Genomic DNA, 22273 nt, shown 5'->3' on the forward strand with positions numbered 1-22273 from the left:
TTGTGAAAATGTCAAAAGAAGGGCCCGGAGAGATAGCACAGCGGTGTTTGCCTTGCAAGCAGCCGATCCAGGACCAAAGGTGGTTGGTTCGAATCCCGGTGTCCCATATGGTCCCCCGTGTCTGCCAGGAGCTATTTCTGAGCAGACAGCCAGGAGTAATCACTGAGCACCGCCGGGTGTGACCCAAAAACCAAAAAAAAAAAAAAAAAAAAAAAAGAAAATGTCAAAAGAAACTGTCAAACTAATACAATATGAAGCATCACATATATTCAGGGTCATAGGGCTGGGAGGTAGTTCAAAGGACTGGAGCTCAAGCTCTGCCAGTAGGATACCTTGATTTTCAATTCAGGTGAAATCCCTGAACTCTTTCAAGTGTGGTCCCAAAAACAACAAGATTATTTATTTAAGGGGATGAGTGGGGAACATTAGGTTCGACACTAGTTCACTTGGCCTGACTCGGCTAATGACAACTGGAAGCCCCCAATCCCTCAAATAACAAACACCAAGAAGACAAATTTTCTAAAAATTGTAGGCCTTTTTTATTCAGTTAAGAGGTAGACAGATGAACATGAAAGGCTATCCCACTTAAGTTGCCTGAAGATCAAACTCCACTTCATCCATCCCACACTGCCAAAAATCTTCAAGGGAAAAAAAAAAAAAAAACAATTGGCAAAAGGCTTTTTTCTTCCTACTTCTTAGCAAAAGGTCAATGAAATGTTTGCAAAGAAGTTACTAACTTAAATTTTCATTGTGTCCACAGAAGCCTTAAGAACTTCCCACATGTGCCAGTCAAACAAGCCCCCAATAGGGGGGCAAAGCACAAACCACTCCACTGTGGGAGACTAGCAAGGAAACTTCAGTCACATTTGCTGTGAAGTCCCTGCGCACAGACCCAGAAGCTGGTGAACCCAGGGAGAGAGACCACTGGGTCAGGGGCTCTGTATGGTTGTCTAAAAGACTCACACTACCTTCAGAAGAAAGCATTAGAATATAATGGAGTTGAAGCCTGATACAAAAAGTAGAGAATTATGTACAGGGATTCACAGCCTGGGAGGAAAAGGGACTCAATAGGGTCAGTGGCAACCCGTCTAATTTACACAGCTGATTTTGAGACGAGTCATATTTAAGCACAAAAGCAATTATAGCACAAGTAACACGTCCCTCCCACAGCTCCCCAACTTTGAAGGAAGACTCTCGCCCATCTTCTGTAATACTGTGGTCATTCTTCAAAGGAGCAGGAATGTGTAAGATGGTCCCAAACAGTGACAGTTTGAAGCTCAATCGCCAGACTTCACACTTGGCAGAATGGCATATTCAAAGACTGCCATAATAGCAGCGCTGATAAGACCAGAGATAGGGACTGTGACAAACCAGGCCATAAAAATGTTTCGGAAGAGTCGCCAGTCAACAGCCTTTTTGGATCGGAGCCAGCCAACGGACACAACAGAACCCACCTAGAAGAGACAAGGAATATGAAGGAAGTTGCTGGTGTAAACAGAACACAGAGGCCCCACTACTAGATGAGACAAAGTCGTGGGAAGGAGACTCTTCGGAAGGTAAAGCCAACAGATAATCCCATTCATTAAGTCCAATCGTGAGTTGGCATAAGATGTGATAGTGCACTTCCTCCTTCCCTTCTGAGTTACTGGCTCTTAAGCTACTTCAATAATGAAGAACATCGGTAAAAATTAATCTTAGAAATCAGTAAATAGGGCCCGGAGAGATAGCACAGCAGCGTTTGCCTTACAAGCAGCAGATCCAGGACCAAAGTGGTTGGTTCAAATCCTGGTGTCCCCTATGGTCCCCCGTGCCTGCCAGGAGCTATTTCTGAGCAGACAGCCAGGAGTAACCCCTGAGCATCGCCGGGTGTGGCCCAAAAACCAAAAAAAAAACAAAAAAAAAGAAAAGAAAGACATCAGTAAATAAAATATCCTTTAACTGCTCAAGTCCCATAGATATGTTGGCTTTACATAAAAGGACTCTGGCATCAATGTAGAAATATATTCTAACTACTAAGTAATGTTAGTTTTTCTTTCCCTATGATGCCAAGGTATCAATCAAGGCAGGATACTTGAACTCTTCAAAACAGATCTTACCTTTTATTTTATTTTTTGCTATATATGGTGGTGCTCAGAGTTTACTCCCAGATCTGCACTCAAGATCATTCCTGGTAAGGCTCAGGGGGATGAAACCCAAGTGAATTGCAATCAAGGCAAACACCTTCCCCAATGTACTCTCTCCAACCTGAACTCATGAGCTTTCTTTTTTTTTGTGGTTTTTGGGTCACACCCGGCAGTGCTCAGGGGTTATTCCTGGCTCCAGGCTCAGAAATTGCTCCTGGCAGGCACGGGAGGACCATATATGGGACGCCGGGATTCGAACCGATGACCTCCTGCATGAGAGGCAAACGCCTTACCTCCATGCTATCTCTCCGGCCCTCATGAGCTTTCTTAACTGAAGTAAAACAAAGCCTCTACACAGAACTGTAACTATTTGAGACACAGAGAATATCCTGTAGGTGTGTTAAGTGGGAAGTGGAGTGAGCAGGAATCTTCATGCTTGAGGGATAGAACACTGGTAGAGCAACACTGTGCTACTGAAATCAGCAATATTGTACAACAGCTCACACTTACTTTACAATGTGTGGTACTGATGGGAAGACCAATATTGGATGCAATCACCACAGTAAGGGCAGATGCCAGTTCAATACTGAAGCCACTGTAGACACAAAAATATAACTTGTCAAGAATGGGAAGTGACAGTAGTAATCCATAATACCACCTCAGGTTAACACAGTCCTGTGCTGGCTTACCCAGTGAACACTTCTACTGCCATCTTTAATAGGTTGAAGCCTGAATTCTACTTTATCACATCACAGAATTTCTAATATTTAAGTTTTAAATTTTCTTCAAGTCCATGATAACATACCTTGCATTTTATTTTGAAAACGTTGACAAACATTAGTATTAGATCCCAAGCATTGTTAAGTGTGTAGAATTACACAGCAGTTAAATTTTAGCACACAGCTTTCTCAGTTATCTTGTTAAAAAGATAATGGGGGGCCCGGAGAAATAGCACAGCAGCGTTTGCCTTGCAAGCAGCCAATCCAGGACCAAAGGTGGTTGGTTCGAATCCTAGTGTCCCATATGGTCCCCCGTGCCTGCCAGGAGCTATTTCTGAGCAGACATCCAGGAGTAACCCCTGAGCATTGCCGGGTGTGGCCCAAAAACCAAAAAAAAAGATAATGGGGTTGGGGCTAAGAGATAGCACAGCAGTAGGGCGTTTGCCTTGCACGCAGCTGATATAGGACAGAACAGTGGTTAGAATGCTGGTATCCCATATGGTCCCCTGAGCTTGCCAGGAGCAATTTCTGAGTGCAGAGCCAGAAGTAACCCCTGAGCACCGCTGGGTGTTGCCCAAAAACCAATCCACCCCCCCGAAAAAAAAAGATTTATACCAACAAATGTAGTATCAAGAACTTGTAATACCTAGTCGTGAGTTAAGAGTATTGTTTATGTATATAGTATTATGTCTAAGATGTACTTTATCAAACTTACCTAGAGGGTGTGATTGGGGTGAGATCTTTTCCCATGGTCTGGATAACTCTCCTTCCCCAAACCCACAGACCAGCACAGATACCAACACCACCATACAGAAGAAGCCATATTGGTGTTGACATTGTGGAATCAACCTTTTTAGTATCATAAACCAAATACAGAGCAACCAGAGGACCAATGGCATTACTAGAAGAGAAAAAACAGGACAAACATGACTTCACTGAACAGACCACAAAACTAAGATAATTACTTACTGTATAGTAGTGATTTTAATTTTTGCAAATTACATTTACAATTTACTATCAAAGAACTGGATATAAGTCAAGGGATTCAGAGCACATGCTTTGCCTGCTGAAGCCTGGAATCTCTTCATAGAAAACCATCTTACTTATAAGTCAATAGCTATTACCTCATCAGATCAGTGTTTCCCCAAATGGGTGATTACTTAAACAACTCCCAAAAGTTTTGAATAATTCTTATATTATAGGGGGAAGGGGCATCCTTTCTCAAATCATCAGGAAGGTACTCAGAAGTTAGTAAGCCTCATGGATATGAACTCATTTGTTTACCCAGAGGATTTCTCAGGTCCAAGAGATAGTACAGACAGCAGGGCACTTGCCTTGCACAAAGCTAACCTAGGTTAGATCTGTGGCACAACATACAGAACCCTGTCAGGAGGGATCCTCGAGTATTGTCCAGCATGGTTCTTCCCACAAAAGAAAATGAATTTCTAGGGGGACAGGACTATTCATTTTTTTCTGAAAAGGAGGCAGCGGGACAAATCAGTTTAGTGATTGTTCTAGATGACTCAGTACCCTACTGGCAATCTAAGTACTTAGTCACATCACAGCCATACAGAAGGGGCAGGCAGTATAAAAATAGAATGTGCGACGCCAAGAGGCAAAATCAACTGACCTGACGTCATTGCCACCATGGGCAAATGAGCCAAAGCAGGCTGTAAGGATCTGCAGGAACTGGAAAAGTAGTGAGACTTCTGGTTTATCCTGGTCATACCATTCTTCCAAGGAGTTGCTACTTCCTTTCCTGTCACCCATACTCATTTCTGTCTTGACACCGATGTCCATCTCAGAGGCAGAGTGAGTATCAGATACAGCATTACAGTAACTAGTATAACTGTCCATACGAATCCGTTTCTTGCTATCTGTGCTGGGCCAAGTCAGCTTCTCCATCTCGTCACCTTTCTGTTCACCTTCTTTGGCACGGAAAGAATCCAGCGGCATGCCGCAAATGGCCATAGTGTAGGAAGTATAGCTGTTATTGCGCCGCAGGGGTTTGTCACCGGAGTCGCCCATGCAGTCTCCCACCTTGGCAAGATGCAGTTTGTGGAGCAGCTCTTTGTATAAGCCGGAATCTTTGTGTACGGTATGATACTGATAGTGGCCACTGGAGTTGATCTGGTTACTGACAGCCTGATTGAACTGAACAAGGTTCCCACTGGGCAACTGCACTGCGCCTGGCCAAGAATCAAGAAGGCAACAGTGACGCCAGAGCATCCAAGAGGACCAGGTTCTAACAGTGAGGCTCCTCAGGAGCGTGAAGGCAGATGGACTCCCCCATCCCCAACCCTAAACCCCACTCACCATTTATGGACCCATCTATATTGGTTTCCTCTTTCAGGTCCGCTCTAGGAAACCGATCGCACTCTGGAGCTTCCTCCAAGTCTCCCAGCTTAAACGACACTGTTCTCTCCTCCACCACTGCCCGGAGAGGTGGTACTGTGACAGATCCATCCTCAGAAGCAGAATTTTGGATTTCAACATCACTAAGAGTTAACTTGGTTTCCTCATGGTCTTCTTTTAAGTTGGTTTTCTTTTCCATTAATGGACTTTCAGAGGGACTAGATTTTATTTCTCCTAGAAAAGAATGGGGTGGGGGTTGTTTGGTTTTTGAACAACTTAAGTTCATGTCTCCCGTCACTTCAATTAAAAAAAAAACTCCAAGTACATACGTAAATTTCAGGGACAATTCTAGATAATGGCCCTGTCTGTTCTAAAGACCTTATCTCACTTCCTGCTCATGAGAACAAACCAGACACACAACTCCCTATGTAATAGGGGCTGAAACTTTTACAATAGAGGAAGTATCAGAGATGGAGAAACTGCTCTATAGGCTGGCCTGAAATGCATGTTTTCACATGGGACCCTGGTGCCAGCCCTGCTAGCACATGGTGCCCAGCAACTCTGACTGGAGCCCAAAAAACAAAAGCATTTTAGGTTTTTGCAAGACCTGATGTATATTCATGTTTTCACTTTTACAGTTTACGTTATGATCTCTTTAACAAAAAATAAGCTTGCTAATGGCAGTTCAAATTAGGACCTCTATTTCATATGCTTTGTGAAGGAATGCCTCTACCCCCCCCCACCCAAAAAGAAAAATCAGTCTTGAGTTCCAAGTTCATTGACATATGTCAATGAAGGCAATTCAAAGAATGACTTTTAGGCCAGAGTGATGCACAGTGGGTAGGGCATTTGACTTGCATGCAGACCAACCTGGGTTCCATCCCCAGTATCCCATATGGTCCCCTGAGGTTGCCACAAGTAATTTTGAGTACAGAGCCAGGCATAATCCCTGAGCACTGCCAGATATGGCCCAAAAACAAAACAAAACAAAAAAATATAGAAACTTTAATTCACACATTTATAAAACCAAACAGTTCTTACAATCCTACATTTCACAATCAGGTCAAGATTATTTCCTGTCTACAGCATCAGTTAAATTATGCCAGTAATCTTTCTCTAGTCCTTCAAGCATCAAGCTAGACCAGGACACTAAACATTAGCTGGTCTCATGTGGCCCAGACAGGGACCAAACAAGGTCAGACAGAAAACCTTTTCCCACTAAGTGCCTGGCACTGGCACCAGCACAGGGCCTCAATAGGCTGCTGGTGCAGCCGCATGACACAGCATCTTCCCAAAGCTGCTGCAGTCTGCATGTCTCTCCAGAGCCTAAGGAACCACCTTTACTGCCAAATGAGAGTATACAAAAGAGATTCCAAAGTCGTAGCCAGTAAGGAAAGGATTTTGAAAATGTTTATCCCTAGAATTTGTTAAGGATTTTGAGAATAACCAAATCTCAAATCAAGTCAGATTTTGAGTCAATAGGAAAAAACAGTTGGCAGAACACTAGAGCAGAAATCAACATTCTAAACCGCATTCTGTATTCATGGAATATGACACAGACTGTGAGCAAGAGTGCAGTAACGAGCTTGACTTGTCTACCCCAACTTCACTTCCTTTAAGGAATTGTCATCCCCCCCCCCATTATTTGCTAAATAAAACTACTTCCTTGTGGGGAACAGGGGCTCTCTACCCATATTGCCATAGTATATGTACAATGTTATAAGAACAGTTTAGACTACAAACCCGTACTGTCAAATTCACATTTACAGTCTTTGATTTTGCTACCACCAATTCAAATGATCTTTCTAGGTGGCCCAATAAGAAAACATAACACAATTTTATTTAAGATTTTGTTATGTTACTTACGTTCAATTTTTCTCTTCATCCTGGGACATACAAAGAACCAGACGATAAGGGCACAGAAAACGGCACATCCCACCGTGATGAGGATGGTACCCCACAGAGGGAGTTTGTCAAAGCCCAGCACTAGGAGATAAAATGGTGCATCTTGAAAAGCCCAGGGCAACAGCCCCCTGCAATTACGTGTAAACCCTCCTTGGGGAACAACTCTGGGGATGCCCAGCCCAGCCCATCACCATCATAAACAGCATTTATCGGCTCCTGGTTCACAGGACTCACTGCTGTTGTGGTCAGTATCAAGAAAAAAATTCCAGTCATGGACACCCTGAGATAACCCCCCAAACTGAAGTCTCTCCAAGTTCCTTCACATGATAGAGTAGCTTTCTTGCTTTGAAGACAGCAAGAACTACTATGAAAAAGATAGAAGCTTCCAGATGGGAGCTGCCAGGCACTGCCATTTGCACAGACTTTAGTGTTTAAAAAGGAATGTGTCCCAGTAACCACATCTGTCATATGGATAAAATTCTCTGTGAAGATTAGTATACAAGTCATTACAGTTAGCCCCATTAAAATCTTTTAACAAGATTATTTCTTTGGATGCATTATCAAAACTAAGATAAAGAAAATAGCAATACTAACTATCCAAAGATAACATTTCAGTGTAAATTCACTAACATATTTAGTGACTTCACATCACAAAATTATTCGTCACCAGCTGCTTATTTAAATGCCAATTTACTACCAGTCACTAACTAGCTTAATAACTGACAGAGGTAAAGCATTACAAAATTCTATTTAAACATAAAACGTGTTAAAAATACCAAGTTATCCCAGAATAGTTACTTGTGGCTGTCCTACTTTTACTTATTAAGAATTAAATTACTTATAAAAGTGTGTCCAGAAGTGACCTAAGAACAAAGGAAGTTCAAGCACCACTGGGAGTGACACACACACACACACACACACACACACACACACACACACACACACACACACACACACACACACGCTGCACATTTAGTGCACCACTGGGAGTCACACACACACTGAACATTTAGTGCACCACTAGGAGTGACACACACACACACACACACACACACACACACACACTCTGCACATTTAGTGCTTTAAATCGAGGTTCCTTTGGTGGACTTGAGTATAATGGGCAGGGCATTGGCATGGACCTACCCATGTCCAATTTTCAGAACCCTAAAGATCGTTTCCCAAGCCCCACCAAAAGTGAGCCCTGAGGGCAGAACCAGGATAAAGCCCAAAGCACTGCTGGGTGTGGCGCCAAAACAAAAAATAAAATTTTAAAAATTAAGTAAATTAAAAAAAAATTAAGTAAATTTAAATTCCTGGAAATTTGTTTTATTTTGTTTTGTTTTGGGGTCACATTCGGCAATGCTCAGGGGTTACTCCTTGCTCTGCACTCCTGCTCCTGGCAGGCTCCTGCTCTGCACTCCTGCTCCTGGCAGGCTCAGGGGACCATATGGGAAGCCGGGAATCAAGCCGGGATTCATCCTGTGTTGGCCGTGTGCAAGGCAAATGCCTATCCCTGAGCTATTGATCTGGCCCCAGAAATTTCTTAATTTTCCAAAAAAAATTACAAGAATGAATGTACTTGTCTTGCACCCAATTTCAAATTACATACCCTATGTAATCCCCAGACTACAAGGACTACTTAGACTGCAAGGAGTGATCCCTGCTGAGCAAGCCAGGCATGGCCCAAACCCCTCCCCACAAAGAAAACTAAATTTCTAGCAATTGTTTTCACTTGCTTTCCTCCTTTCATTTTTGACCATGTGTGATCAAAATAAAATATACATGAAACTTAATCACAATTTAAAATGTATCTATGTTCTAAATCAAAAGAGAAATAAACTTTTTCTTACAATGATCCACACAGAAATAAAAAAAGTCCCCTTTTTTAAAAAAATGGCCAGAAATTTGTTTCTTCCATTTCAAAGTCACTGAATTTAGCTTTGCTGACACCAGTCAATGCTCATCAAGTTCCATGGGAGACTTAAATTTAGCACAACAAACCAAACTTAAAACAGAATTGAAAAAGTGTGCACGTTTTCCTTTCTTGCATCCCCTAAGTACAATCAATATTGTCACAAAATTGTCCATTTCCTTAACTGATTATTCCAAGAATAAAGACAAGATTAAAAATACTTAGCTAACTCCATTTTCAGTGACACACTTCAGTGAGGTTTAAGAAGCCAGTTACAATACATTAGTCAGAAATAAAATCAATGTAGTGAGCCATAAGCATCAACTGCTGAAAAGAATGTTTGAAAATATGAGACACAATACACAGTAAGATCAAGTAGCTCCAAGATCAGATTTCTAGCTATCCTGGCCCCTATCCCTCTGCCTGGACAGCAGCCTACTGTGTTGCTGTGTGTCAGAGTGTCACAGTCAAAAGACTGAAAGCCACTGACTTGAAATAAAGACAATCAAGTCAAATGAACCAAGACAGCAAACTAACCAAAGCACTTACAACAGTCCTCCTGCCTGAGGAGTTACATGGTTATCCATCTTATTTAGGTGCTAAATTAAACATGTACTGTCATAATTTAATCCATATTTTGCCTGAGTCCCAAGGTAAAAGTAATTAACATTTCAATCTCAGATTCTCACAATCAATTTTCCTCTTAGCTGCAAGAATAGGTCTTCCAAGTGCACTTAAGAGGCCAGGTGTTAAAAACATCCCAACTCTTCTCTTTCGAGCAGATTCAGGGTAGTAAATTTACCACTTAGGAACAAAAGTAGCTCCATTTGGATATTTAAAAAAACAGTCAGCAAACCAGTCCTAAATGACTAGTTATTGAAGACCAAAGAGAACTAATTACTTCAGTAGCCAGGAATGAAGGTCAGTATCAATTCCAGTACTTTTAGCACAGATAGGAGAAAGGGAGGGAGAAGACTATCGGTGGATCCTGTGAAGACTAAAGAGTAAAAAGTCTGTAGTGATTTAGAATCTGAGCAGGTCTCTTTGGTTGAAAAACTATCTAGATTAACTCAGCATACACTAGCCTGCAGCCTTCTGAAATGGGCGCAGGCCAGTCACCTTCTAGGAGATTTCAGCCCTGTAAAGCAAAAAGGGGTAAATTGGGCATTTAATGCAAATTTCATAAACAACTTTAAATTCACATTCAAATATTTTCATGTGCACTTACACGGTGCTCCAGTATACATGATGGAAAAGAAGTTTATCCCAATCGTGCAGGCATAGAAAATTGGCAAAGCTCGTAAGCCATTAGGAACTGGATCTGCCTGTAAAACATTAAGATCAATACCTTAAAAGCAGTGACAGCTGAGAGGGTAAGGAGCCAGCTCAACTGGCTGAGTGCAGGCAGTCTGGGATGCAGGAGCCCATGTTCAATCCCAGTATTGCAGGATTCTGAACACAAGGTGTGGCCCAAAACCGAGAACCATTTCTACAGTCCCTGCAAATCAATCTTGAGCCAACAAGGCTTTCCTGGACGTTACCAATACCAAGGTTAATCGCTGTATCTTTATTTTTAATAAATTGTTTAATTGAATCACTGTGAGATAGTTGCTTAAGACTGAGTTTCACTCATACAAAATCTAACACCCTTCACCAGTGCACATTTCCTGCCATCATTGTCCCCAGTTTGCCTCCTACCCCCACATCCCACCTCTCCTGCTTGCCTTTGGACCTGAAGTTTATGAGAGGGACAGAAGGGAGGTGTTTTGGTTTTTGGGGTTTTGTTCTTTAAACCAAGGTTACCAATGTCAGTCACTGGTAACAACTTGAATGATGTTTCTAAGGTACCTACTATGTTCAGTGTAAGTAACCCAAGAAAATGTAATTTTTTTTTTTGAAAATGTAATTTTCTATGTAATTTAAGAGATTAGAAACAGTTAGGACAAAGGTCAAGTCACTGTCCTTGTTTTGCAAGAATGTTTGATCCCTTGTACCACATGGTTCCCCCAAGCAACAGCCAGGAGCAATCCCTGAGTATAAAACACTCCCACCCACCCCCAAAATACAACAGACTGGGCCAGTGCAATAGCACAGCAGTAGGGCATTTGCCTTGCAAACGGACAACCTGGGAAGGAGCAGGATTCAATCCCCAGCATCCCATATGGTCCCCCAAGCCTGCCAGTAGTGATTTCTGAGCGAAGAAGCAGGAGAAACCCCTGAGCACTGCCCGGTGTGCCCCCCCACACCCAAAAAAAGAGAATACCTTCCGGCGGCGTATGAGACGACTTTTGAAACAAAAAAAGTCAACCGAAAATCGGGGGTCGTCTTATACGCCAAATATATCCCGAAAAATGTTTCAATATTCCGCTAAATGAAAACTGTCTGAATATTGCCACAAAAGGAATTTTCCAACTCGATCCTGCACCAATCACTGCAAGGCTGCTCGGACCGCCTCTCTAACTCAGCCAATCCAAGCAGGCTTTTGATGCATGCAAATTAGACAATGTTCTGGACCCAATTCTACACTGTCAAAAGCCTGCTCAGATTGGCCAGAGTCAGAGAGGAAGTCTATTACAGTATAACCTTTGAACCTTTGCTTGTTGTGACTGGCTCACTGTGGTATATACAGTTGCAGCACAGGAACGTTCTGTCTGATACAGCGAATATAGGCCTAAACCTATGTTTTAACTGCAAAATTAGGGGGTCGTCTTATACGCCGGCAAATACGGTAAGATACTAGAATATTTTTCATTGTTTATTGTATCTCCAAAAATTAAAGAGGAGCCAGAGCAATAGCACAAGGGGTAGCAGCACATGGCTGCTATGGCCCAAAAACCAAAATATAAATAAATAAATAAATAAATAAAGATATGTTGCTTTTATATGGACACATAAGCAACACAACTAAACATAATAAATGCCATAATTAATGATATATTAATGGGTAAAAATAAAAATTATCGTGCACTAGATCTACGAGACAAAATTCCTGCTTTTACATAGAACTTACAGCCACTCTAATAAAGAATAAGGTAAAGTACTAAATAAATGCTAAAGAAAAAACAGCTGGGAAAATATCTCAACAGGTTAGAGGCATATATGCTTTGAATGCAGGAGCCTGGATTCAATGCTGGCATTACATGATCCCTCAAGCACAGCTCAGAGTGACCCCAAATGCATAGGGTGTATAAAAAGAAAATGTACATTAAAAGAGGGGAGGGGCAGAGCAACAGCACAGTGGGGTATACTTGTCTTGCAATCTCTACTCAACCAACTCAGGTTAGATTATCTGGCATCCCACCAGGAGTTATTGTCAAGGGTAGAGCCAGGAACAATACTAAACATCACAGGATGTAATCCAAAAATAAAAATAAGTAGGGGAAACATAAAGTCTAGTCTGCAGGATGCAGCTGACCCAGGTTCAATCCCCAGTACCCCATGGTCCCCGAGTTCATCAGGAGTGGGCCCAGAGCAAAGCCAAGTAAGTCCTTAGCACTATTCCACTGAGTGGCCCAAAACAACAACAAAAAATGTTTGGCAGAGGGGCTGGAGAGATAGCATGGAGTTAAGGCGTTTGCCTTTCATGCAGAAGGTCATTGGTTCAAATCCCGGCATCCCATATGGTCCCCCGTGCCTGCCAGGAGCAATTTCTGAGCATGGAGCCAGGAGTAACCCTTGAGCACTGCCGCTGTGACCCAAAAACCACACACACACACACAAAAAAAATTAAATTAAAAATTAAAAATGTTTGGCAGATAGGACTGAAAGGAAGGGCACAATTCAATTGAGGCCAGGAGACAGAGGGGTCACATTATGATCTAATGGAATAAATGTACTAGTACAAATGAACAAGTAATATGCATGGACCTCAGGCTACAGAAGAGCAAACTATCTGGATATGTGGGTAATGCAATACTCCAGACAACTAGGAATGTGTAAAGGCGCAGGGGTAGACATGTGAAATGTTTAAGGAACAGTAAGAAAATCAATGACTGAAGACAAGTTCCTTTAATATACTAATTCTACATGAACAAGCTAAGATCTAAAACTAGTATATACAGGCCCACTGAAAACTATCAAATTTTAGTTCTCCTGGTTTTAACTTTTTTTTTTTTTTTTTTTTTTTTTTTTTTGGTTTTTGGGCCACACCCGGTAACGCTCAGGGGTTACTCCTGGCTATGTGCTCAGAAGTTGCTCCTGGCTTGGGGGACCATATGGGACACCGGGGGATCGAACCGCGGTCCGTCCAAGGCAGCGCTGGCAAGGCAGGCACCTTACCTTTAGCGCCACCGCCCGGCCCCCTGGTTTTAACTTTTAAAGAAACTACAGGAGGGGCCGGGAAGGTGGTGCTAGAGGTAAGGTGTCTTGCCTTGCAAGCGCTAGCCAAGAAGGACCGCGGTTCCATCCCCAGGAGTCCCATATGGTCCCCCCAAGCCAGGGGGGATTTCTGAGCGCATAGCCAGGAGTAACCCCTGAGCGTCAAACGGGTGCAGCTCCCAAAAGAAAAAAAAAAAAAAAAAGAAACCTACAGGAGCCAGAAAATAGTACAGCCAAACCCCAGGTTTAAATTTTTTTGGCCCAGGAGCTAAAATTATTAATGAAAATTTCATCACCCTTTGATACATGAAACACTCAAAACTTTATCTGAAGGGTCAGAGTGATAAGCGGCAAACAGAAGACCTGGGTTTGATCCTGGGCATTCCATATGATCCCTGAGCGCAGAGCCAGGAATAAACCCTGAGCACTGCACGGTGTGGCCGAAGAGTGGCTTTATCTGAAATAATGTAAATCATTCAAATACATGGAACAGGAAAGGGAAACCTTTCCTTTTAGAACCTCCAGTTCTACAAAAGGTAACAACAGACCTCCTCCTGTCAGAGGCAGTGCCAAGAATGGAGCCCAAGACCATAGTGCTCAAGTCCAGTCCGTGCTGTGTAACAGAGGTTCAAGTGAGGAAAGGCTCCTGAGTTTGAAAATATTTTCTAGGGGCTGGAGAGATAGCATGGAGGTAGGGCATTTGCCTTGCATGCAGGACAGTGGTTCAAGTCCCAGCATCCCATATGGTCCCCTGAGCCCACCAGGAGCAATTTCTGAGCATAGAGCCAGGAGTACACCCTGAGCACTGCTGGGTATGACCCAAAAACCGAAAAAAAAAAAAAAATTTCCTAGACACACTTCATGTGATTCCTAATAAAAAAACAATGTTAGACAGAAAAGAATCATACAAGCTCAATCCCCAGCACCCAGCAACATTAGAGAGGCCCCAAATAACTAAAATTTGAGTTACAGGACATACTGCGTATGCTGAGGGCCAGAATACAAAAACTTGACACCAAGAGGAGTGACCCCCGAGAAGAGTCAGGAATAGCCCCTAAGTACTACTAGAGAGGGAAGGCCCCAACAAACAGATTAAAAAATACATGGGGCACCTAGAATTCTTTATACATTGGAACAGCCCTATTCCCTCTCCAGGAAAAGTTTGTTTAGAGAAATAAAAGGTCTCTCAATATCAGAATGATCTGCTTCCCCATAATCAACAGATTGATATGTATCTTCACCAAACAGGAATCCCTAATAGCAGAACCTACTAATTCTCCCAATTTGCTGGTATGTAGCAAACTACATGGATATAATAAAAATACATCAAGTATCCCAAAAATTTAATCAAGCTGCAGATACATGAAGCTTTCAACGTATTAACTGCCACAATCTATCATCTCAGACTGGCCACAGAAATGAGTGATTCCTCACTCCCTTTACCAATCCGAGAATTCCCAAAGAGAAGTAGCACAAATCTTTCCCTACACAAGATTAGAATTATGACCAAACGGGTCTGAATATTCTGTTCCCGTGGGGTAAAGCTACCTCACTTCAATCAGATTTCTACAATTTCAAAGCATTCTAAAAACTTAAAATAGGGGCTGGAGAGATAGGACAGCAGTAAGGCATTTGCCTCTCACAGAACTGACCCAGGAGGGCCTAGGTTTGATTTCGAGCACCCATATGGTCCCCCAGCCTGCCAGGAGCAATTTCTGAGTGCAGAGCCAAGAGTAACTCCTGAGCACCACTGGGTGTGCCCCAACAACCGATCGATCAATCAATCAATAAAGTGTAAAAAAAGAACTTAAACCATTAAAAACCACTTCAGGAAAAGAGCAGTATCCTAAGGAAAATGCATTTATTCTTACTGTTACTGTAATTGCACAGCCCTTGTCAACATTCATTTTGGAGTCAGTTTAAGATCTGGCATTGGGGAGATCTCAGAAGGGACTTTCATATGGAAAGAAATTAAATGGAAATCTAAATTATGAAGGGGTAAACATACCTACCTTTAAGAAATTCAAGTCAACTCTGTAAAGTTGTTTCTCCACCTAGCTTGTACAGTAATAAATGCAAAGACCCAAACTACTCTATTTAATTTTCTGCCAAAAATAAATACAGGGGAAAAAATACAGGGGACAGTGATATGCTGAACCCCAAATCAAATTGGGGCACAATTTGAGGTACATACAATTGGGGTACAAACAAATTAAATTGGCATAAATATAATGGCATATGTTTAATCAAAAAACCCTCAAAAAATAACTTTTTCACACTTCAGCTGTTTCTTGGCATACCTTGGTAGAATCCATTGCATTTTTTCTTCCTGCTCCTTTCAGAGAACTACGCAACACGTAGTAATTTTTTTCAACTTTGCAAAGTGACAAGTCTACATACCACTCACGTTTACGAATGCTCCTAGTTTGAATTGTACATGACTCACTAGAAGGTCAAGAAAAAGGGAAAGTAAACGTTACCTTACGAAGAATGAATGTACGAACAAGACAGAATAAAATCCCAGACATGATACCGGAAAGCAGCGGGGAGACAAACCAAGACAGCACTGCAATAGAACACATTAAGAAAAAATATTGTCAAATAGTGTAAATGGGGGGGGGGGGGGAGAATTTCAATGTCAATGTTTTCTGCAATTGTCTTTTGTTCCGTTTAACCCCGAACCCCATACTTTCCCAGAAAGACAAGGGGGTGGGGGTGGGTGGGAGGTAAGAAAGCTTTAGAACAAAACCTACCCAGAAAGGTAATAGAGAGATAAAGTATAAAACAATTGTTGTCTTCCAGTCAGCCTACCAGGATTTGATCCCCGACAATTCCTGGCACCCTCTATGGTCCCAACCAGAAATGATCCCTGAGCTCAGAGTCAGCAAGTAAGCCCTGAGCATTCCCAGGTATGGACCCCCCACCAAAAAAAAAAAAAGAATGACATACCGATTTTCACGAGTTCAAACCACTTGACCCCCTCTTGTCCCTTTGCCACGAGGGAGAAGCCAATGGTGGCGCCAACGATACAATGGGTTCCAGAGATGGGCAGCTTCAAGAAGGAGGCGGCCAGCTGCCAAACTGCAGAACCTGAAAAGAACGGTCCCAGCATTAGCAAAGCCAAAGGTTCGATTGGGTTGGATTGGACTGGATTGGAGCCCGCAAGCGCCTTTTTGTTTTTTTTGTTTTTGGGTCACACCGGGCAGCAAAGCAAGCGACTTACTTCCATGCAACCTCTCCGGCCCCTGCAAGCAAGCGCCTTGATCCCCGGTAATCCCCCCATGTCCTCCTCCATCGGGGGCACCCCCGTTTACCAAACATGGCACTGACGGAGCCCGCCATCAGCCGCTCCTGGGTGTCGTTGTACATGGTGACGTTGATGAGCCCCTTGCGGATGGTCTCGCTCACTTTGGCGCCCAGCAGGACGGAGCCCGTGGTCTCGAAGACGCTGGCGAGGACGCAGGCCTGCTTCAGGGTCACCACGCCCGAGCCCACGGCCGTGCCGAACGAGTTGGCCACGTCGTTGGCGCCCACCGAGAAGGCCAGCACGAAGGCGATCACGAAGCCCAGGATCACCATCCAGAGGTAGTCCTGGGCGCCGGCGGCGGCGGCGGGGCCGGCCGTGGTAGCCGTAGCAGCAGCCAGCGCGCTGAGGGCGACCAGCGTGGCCACGGAGGGAGCCATGCTGGGGTCGCTTTGCGAGGTGTGTAAACAAAAGATGAGGTATGCCAAAAATAATGATAATAATAAGGATGCTCTAATAAATAAGAGATGGTGTAAAAAAAAATTAAATACTGTAAACGGCCGACCCCCGTGCAGGTGCAGGCGGAGGTGGAGACGGAGACGGAAATGAGTTCTTGCTATAGGCCGCCTCTGGGCATCTGTTGTCTGCGACGGCTTGAGCTCCGCAGGGCTACCGGCGCCGAGTGGAACGCCATGGCGGACAAGACCGGAAGGGACGCGAGTGTTTCAACCTGCGGCGGAGAAAGAAGACAACACACAATGGCAGCAGCAGCGCCCGCGGGGCCGCGTGTGCGGACTGGCTCGCAAGCAAATCCCCGGGCCCGGCGGGCGCGCAGAGCGCGGGGCACGTGGCGCCGGCAACCGCCGCCCGCGCACGCGCGCCGCAGCCTCAGCCTCAGCCTCAGCCCGCAGCCGCCCCGAGCCGCCTCAGGCCGGCTCCGGAGCAAACCGGAAAGGGCCGGGCCGTTCCCGCGCGCGCCTCGCCGCCCGGGGCCGCCAGAAAGCGGTTCCCGCCCGCGCGCTCAGCCGCCCTGAGGAGAGTAGGGTGGAGCCTCGCCGCTCGCCTCTCCCCACTCACCACTACAGACTACGCCGAGCCGAAGGTGCGTAGATCCCACTGGCAGCGGCGGCGGCAACCCCGGAAGCACACGCTCCCCACAGCGGCGGCAGCGGCAGCAACGCGGGCGCCTCAGCAACCGAGAAGCGGAACCTCACAACAGCGCGCGCCGGCGGCCATCACGCTTGTCCGCCCGCTCGCCGCGGCCCGCTATTTATAGTCGAGCCCGCGCCCCACGTGACCCGCCCCTGCGTGACGTAGCCCACCCCAGCGGCGCCGCCTATTGGTCCGCCTGCCGCGGGCCCCGCCCCCTGCGGGATTGTCCACGTGGGGCGCTCTGAGGCATCTTAGTCCTGCCTGACTGCCGCCGCGCCTCTGGCCTCTCTGGTCCAGATGCTGGTTCCGGGCGGCGCCCGTTGGGGGGACCCTAGTCGCCACAGCCAGTGAGAGAGAGAGGTCGTCTGCCTCCTCTCAGGCTGTGACAGCCGGGCGCGATTACGTTCACGCCGGTTTTATTCCCGCGCTGACCGGTCTTGCCTCCCTCTCTCAGCGAGCGCGCAGCTGACCCGATGTGACCCCGGGGCTGAGCCCCCTCGGGTTCTCCCTCCTCCCCCACGCGCGTGACGCTGCGGATCCCGGCCTGGCACGGCACGTGGCCGCACCTGTGACTTGCCCTTGGCCTGGCGAGACGAGACGAGACGGGCGACTGTCTGCGCGGGGGAGGCAGCGGAGAGGCTCACGCGGTCGCTCCCGCAGTCATGCCTGTCTGTGGAAAAAACAGACTCTCCAGTCACGGGGACTCGGTGGCCGTCGCCCCGGGTCCTGGCGCGCAACCTAGAGCCCGCGCCAGGTCTAAGACCCGTGTGAAACCTTAATCAACACCTGCGCGGAGAAGGATTGACACGGATTAACTCTGACTGTGGCTGCTGGAGCGCAGTCTGTCGATCCTGTAAATGCGCGTTTCCGCTTTGCCCTTTTCTGAGAACAGCCCCCCCCCCTTTCATTCTGGGGTTCTCATAGCAGCTTCCAAGCAGAGTTCCTAGGAGACTGGTGTCTGGACCCCCTCTAGGGTATGAAAAAAATAGTGCCTGCCTTAATAAGGCTTATTTGCACTGAAGAAAAGGGCATTTCAGGGTGCAGCTTAAGATCGAGGTTGATTAATCATACCATGGGAGATTAAGGTCCTGGAATTTTTGGCAGGTCCTAGGGATTTGAAAAAAAAAAAAAGCCAACCACAAATACTATAGAATATTCTGGAGCCTTCCCCCGCACACCCAGAGCGATGCTCTGGGCTTATTCCTGACTGCCCTGAGGAAGGCCAGGGAGCATCTCTAGCAGCCTGACATTGTCTGGCCAAATAAGCACCTTGGAGATTGCTCCTTAGGGGCCTGCATTTCACTTGAGTATGCTCTGACCTACCTGATGGAGATCCAAGTAGCTTGCAAGTTCTATGTCCTAAGGTCATGTCCCCCCAAAAAGGTACATATCCGGGAGCACTGACCTAGGAATGCAATTCTGAGTCAGTTGCAGCACCTTAAAACGGACTCCTCCCTCCAGCTTTACTTCCTCTCAAGGTTGTGGGGCTGGATGGAAACAAGGATCTGTTCAAAGTCTCAGTGTTCTGCTTTGTCCTTACTTCTTTGTTCCTGTTGCTGGAAAGAGGAGACTGGATACAAGCCTGGCTCTGGTGCTCTCATACCTGCCCTGTGAGCTGCACATTCAGCTTTGCCTTCCCTTGCATGAGCCCTCCCTGGGTGTCACATTCATGGCTGGGTGCTCACACATCTGGCTTCTAGAGCACACACTCAGTTGCCACTAAGGGACCAAACAGGGAGGCGCAGCTTGCAACCTTGGACCTTTTATTCCCCATTTTTAAATTTTATTTATATTGTTTTGGGTCCACACTGAACAGTGCTCAGGGTTCACTCTCTGAGGTGGTCAGGCAACCAAGGCAATCTAGAAGGTTGTCCTGGTCCCTTGGGATAGGTTTGCAGAGAAAGGAAGAAATCTGGAGGAACATAAAAAGGAAATTTGCATTGCCATGGAACTGCGTCCAGGTCTTTGGATTCTAGAACTGTGGGACAATAGTCTACACAGGCTTCTGTCAGGAGGAGGTGAGAGGGTAGTACTGGCTACAGTCACTCAAAAAAAAAAAAAAAAAAACAGGGCCGGAGAGATAGCATGGAGGTAAGGCGTTTGTTTGCCTTTCATGCAGAAGGACAGTGGTTCGAATCCCGGCATCCCATATTATCCCCCAAGCCTGCCAGAAGCAATTTCTGAGCATAGAGACAGAAGTGTAACCCCTGAGCGCTGCTTTGCTTTGGGGCTATACTAAGAATGTCCAGGGCTTACTCCTGGCTCAGTGCTCAGAGTCACTCCAGGTAGTACTTGGGGAACTGCTACACTAGGAGTGAGCTCTGCCTATGGGTGAGAGAGACAGAGATAGTACAGTGGAGGAGGTGCTTGCCTTTGCCAGTGCTCACTTTCGGATGAAAAACATCTGGTCCATGGGGGCCAGTGTGATAGTACAACAAATAAGGTACTTGCCTTGCCTAAAAAACAAAAAGAAGGGGCCAGAGAGAGAGCATGGAGGTAGGGCATTTGCCTTGCATGCAGAAGGATGCTGGTTCGAATCCCGGCATCCCATATTGTTCCCCAAGCCTATCAGGAGCGATTTCTGAGCGTGGAGCCAGGAGTAACCCCTGAGCGCTGCCAGGTGTGACCCAAGAACTAAAAAGGAAAAAAAAAAAAAGGAAAAAAGCATCTTGTCCCTGACCATCACCAGATGTTGGCACCAAAGCAAAAAAATGTAGAGTAATGGGGGCCGGAGAGATAGCATGGAGGTAAGGTGTTTGCCTTTCATGCAGAAGGTCATTGGTTCAAATTCCGGCGTCCCATATGGTCCCCCGTGCCTGCCAGGAGCAATTTCTGAGCGTGGAGCCAGGAGTAACTCCTGAGCACTGCCGGGTGTGACCCAAAAAAAAAGAAAATGTAGAGGAATGAGAATTCCATTTCTCACACAAAGGCACTCTAGCTGACCTTACCACTGAACACTAGAGGGTGGGCAGATGTGCAGAGGATGACACTTGTCTTCTGAAACCAAGTGTTGCTGCCCTCACTTCTCACTTGGTCTGGTGGCTGTAGTTCTTGCAAGGTGCTGCTGCCTTGCTACTCACAGAAGCCAATAAATGTTGTGCCTCAAGGCAAGATACCTAGTGCAACAGTTCCCCCAGCACCATCAGGAGTGACCCTGAGCACCGAGCCAGGAGTAAGCCCTAGATTCTAGCCATTTGGTATTTTGGTATAGCCCAAAAGCAAAGCTAAATAAATAGGTTGGGTTTTTGTTTGTTTTTAGTTTTTAGAGGCAGACCTCTCTGCCCCTATCTCCTCATCCACACAGGGCTAAGACGAACTTGCTTCAATGGGCTGCTGTGAAGATCACCAATGTACATCAAAATCTTCTCAACTAGTCTTGACAGCTTCCAGGTCAGCAATAAGTATTCAAGCCCCTACTTGCACTGGGTTTTGTCTTAGCCTCTTAAATAAAAATACAAGTGCTACATCTTTTTATCAGTGTCGATTACTTCATACCACATTGCCAAGGAAAGGCCTGGAAGAATTTTTTGATGATCCGAAGAATTGGGGAGAAGAGAAAGTGAAATCTAGTGCTGCATGGACCTGTCAACCATTAAGGAACAAAAGCAATGAAGATTTACATAAGCTTTGGTATGTCTTCCTGAAAGAAAGAAATATGCTCCTGACCCTACAGCAGGAGGCCAAGCGGCAGAGAGTGCCCATGCCCAGTTCGGAGCGGCTAGACAAGGTAGTAGAATCCATGGATGCATTAGATAAAGTTGTCAGAGAAAGAGAAGATGCCATAAGACTTCTTCAAACTGGTCAAGAAAACTCTAGGCCTGGTGCTTGGAGAAGAGACATCTTTGGAAGAATCTTCTGGTACAAGTTTAAGCAGTGGTCTATACCTTGGTACCTAAATAAAAAATATAATAGGAAACGATTCTTTGCAATGCCCTACGTGGACCATTTTCTCAGACTGAAACTTGAGAAACGAATCCGCATCAAAGCAAGGAAGACAAGTTTAGAGAATAAGAATGAAAAATTTCTTCAAGAAAAGTTTCCCCTCTCTGGAGCCCAGAAGTCAAGTGCTACCTGAGATGTCTGAACTCTTATCATTTTGTTTTCTTGGATAATAGTTTATATATAAAAAATATGTTAAGTTACTTATAAATAAACTTTTTAGTTAAATGAAAAAAAAATCTTCTCAACTAATATCTTACATGTGGTAGTACCAGATAAGTGTTCTCACACTACTCAACAAGCTAGAGGCCTAAAGTGGGCTAGAGCAGCTTAACCTGCTAGACATGTGGGTTTGATGCCTGAGTTTAATCCCCAACACTACACACGATCCCCTGAACACCACCTGAAGTACCCCCTGAGCAGTGCCGACTATGACCTATTAAGAAAAGAAAAGGTACTGGATTGATAGTAGCAGCTAGGACACTTGCCTTATATGCAGCCAACCTAGTTTTGATCCCCAGCATCTCATATGGCACTCCAAGCCCACGAGGAGTAAGATCATAGTGCTGAGTCAGGAGTTGCCCCTGTACATAACTGGGTGTGACCT

At 45.2% G+C, this 22273-nt stretch overlaps 2 protein-coding genes across 2 annotated transcripts; one reads left to right on the forward strand and one right to left on the reverse strand.

Moving 5' to 3' along the window:
* Positions 1-515: 515 nt before the first annotated feature.
* Positions 516-17016, reverse strand: SLC20A1 (solute carrier family 20 member 1). Its single transcript, XM_049784398.1, has 10 exons — positions 16646-17016; positions 16281-16421; positions 15812-15897; positions 10243-10339; positions 7064-7183; positions 5159-5431; positions 4473-5031; positions 3558-3743; positions 2634-2718; positions 516-1454 (listed from the first exon to the last, which is right to left on the reverse strand). The coding sequence occupies exons 1-10, from the start codon at positions 17013-17015 to the stop codon at positions 1278-1280; spliced, it is 2094 nt and encodes a 697-aa protein (XP_049640355.1). The 5' UTR covers position 17016; the 3' UTR covers positions 516-1277.
* Positions 17017-21052: 4036 nt separating this feature from the next.
* Positions 21053-21864, forward strand: LOC126024235 (39S ribosomal protein L47, mitochondrial-like). Its single transcript, XM_049784640.1, has one exon. The coding sequence runs from the start codon at positions 21053-21055 to the stop codon at positions 21800-21802; it is 750 nt and encodes a 249-aa protein (XP_049640597.1). The 3' UTR covers positions 21803-21864.
* Positions 21865-22273: the final 409 nt, after the last annotated feature.

This window comes from Suncus etruscus, chromosome 12, assembly GCF_024139225.1.
Source record: "Suncus etruscus isolate mSunEtr1 chromosome 12, mSunEtr1.pri.cur, whole genome shotgun sequence".
NCBI lineage: Eukaryota > Metazoa > Chordata > Mammalia > Eulipotyphla > Soricidae > Suncus > Suncus etruscus.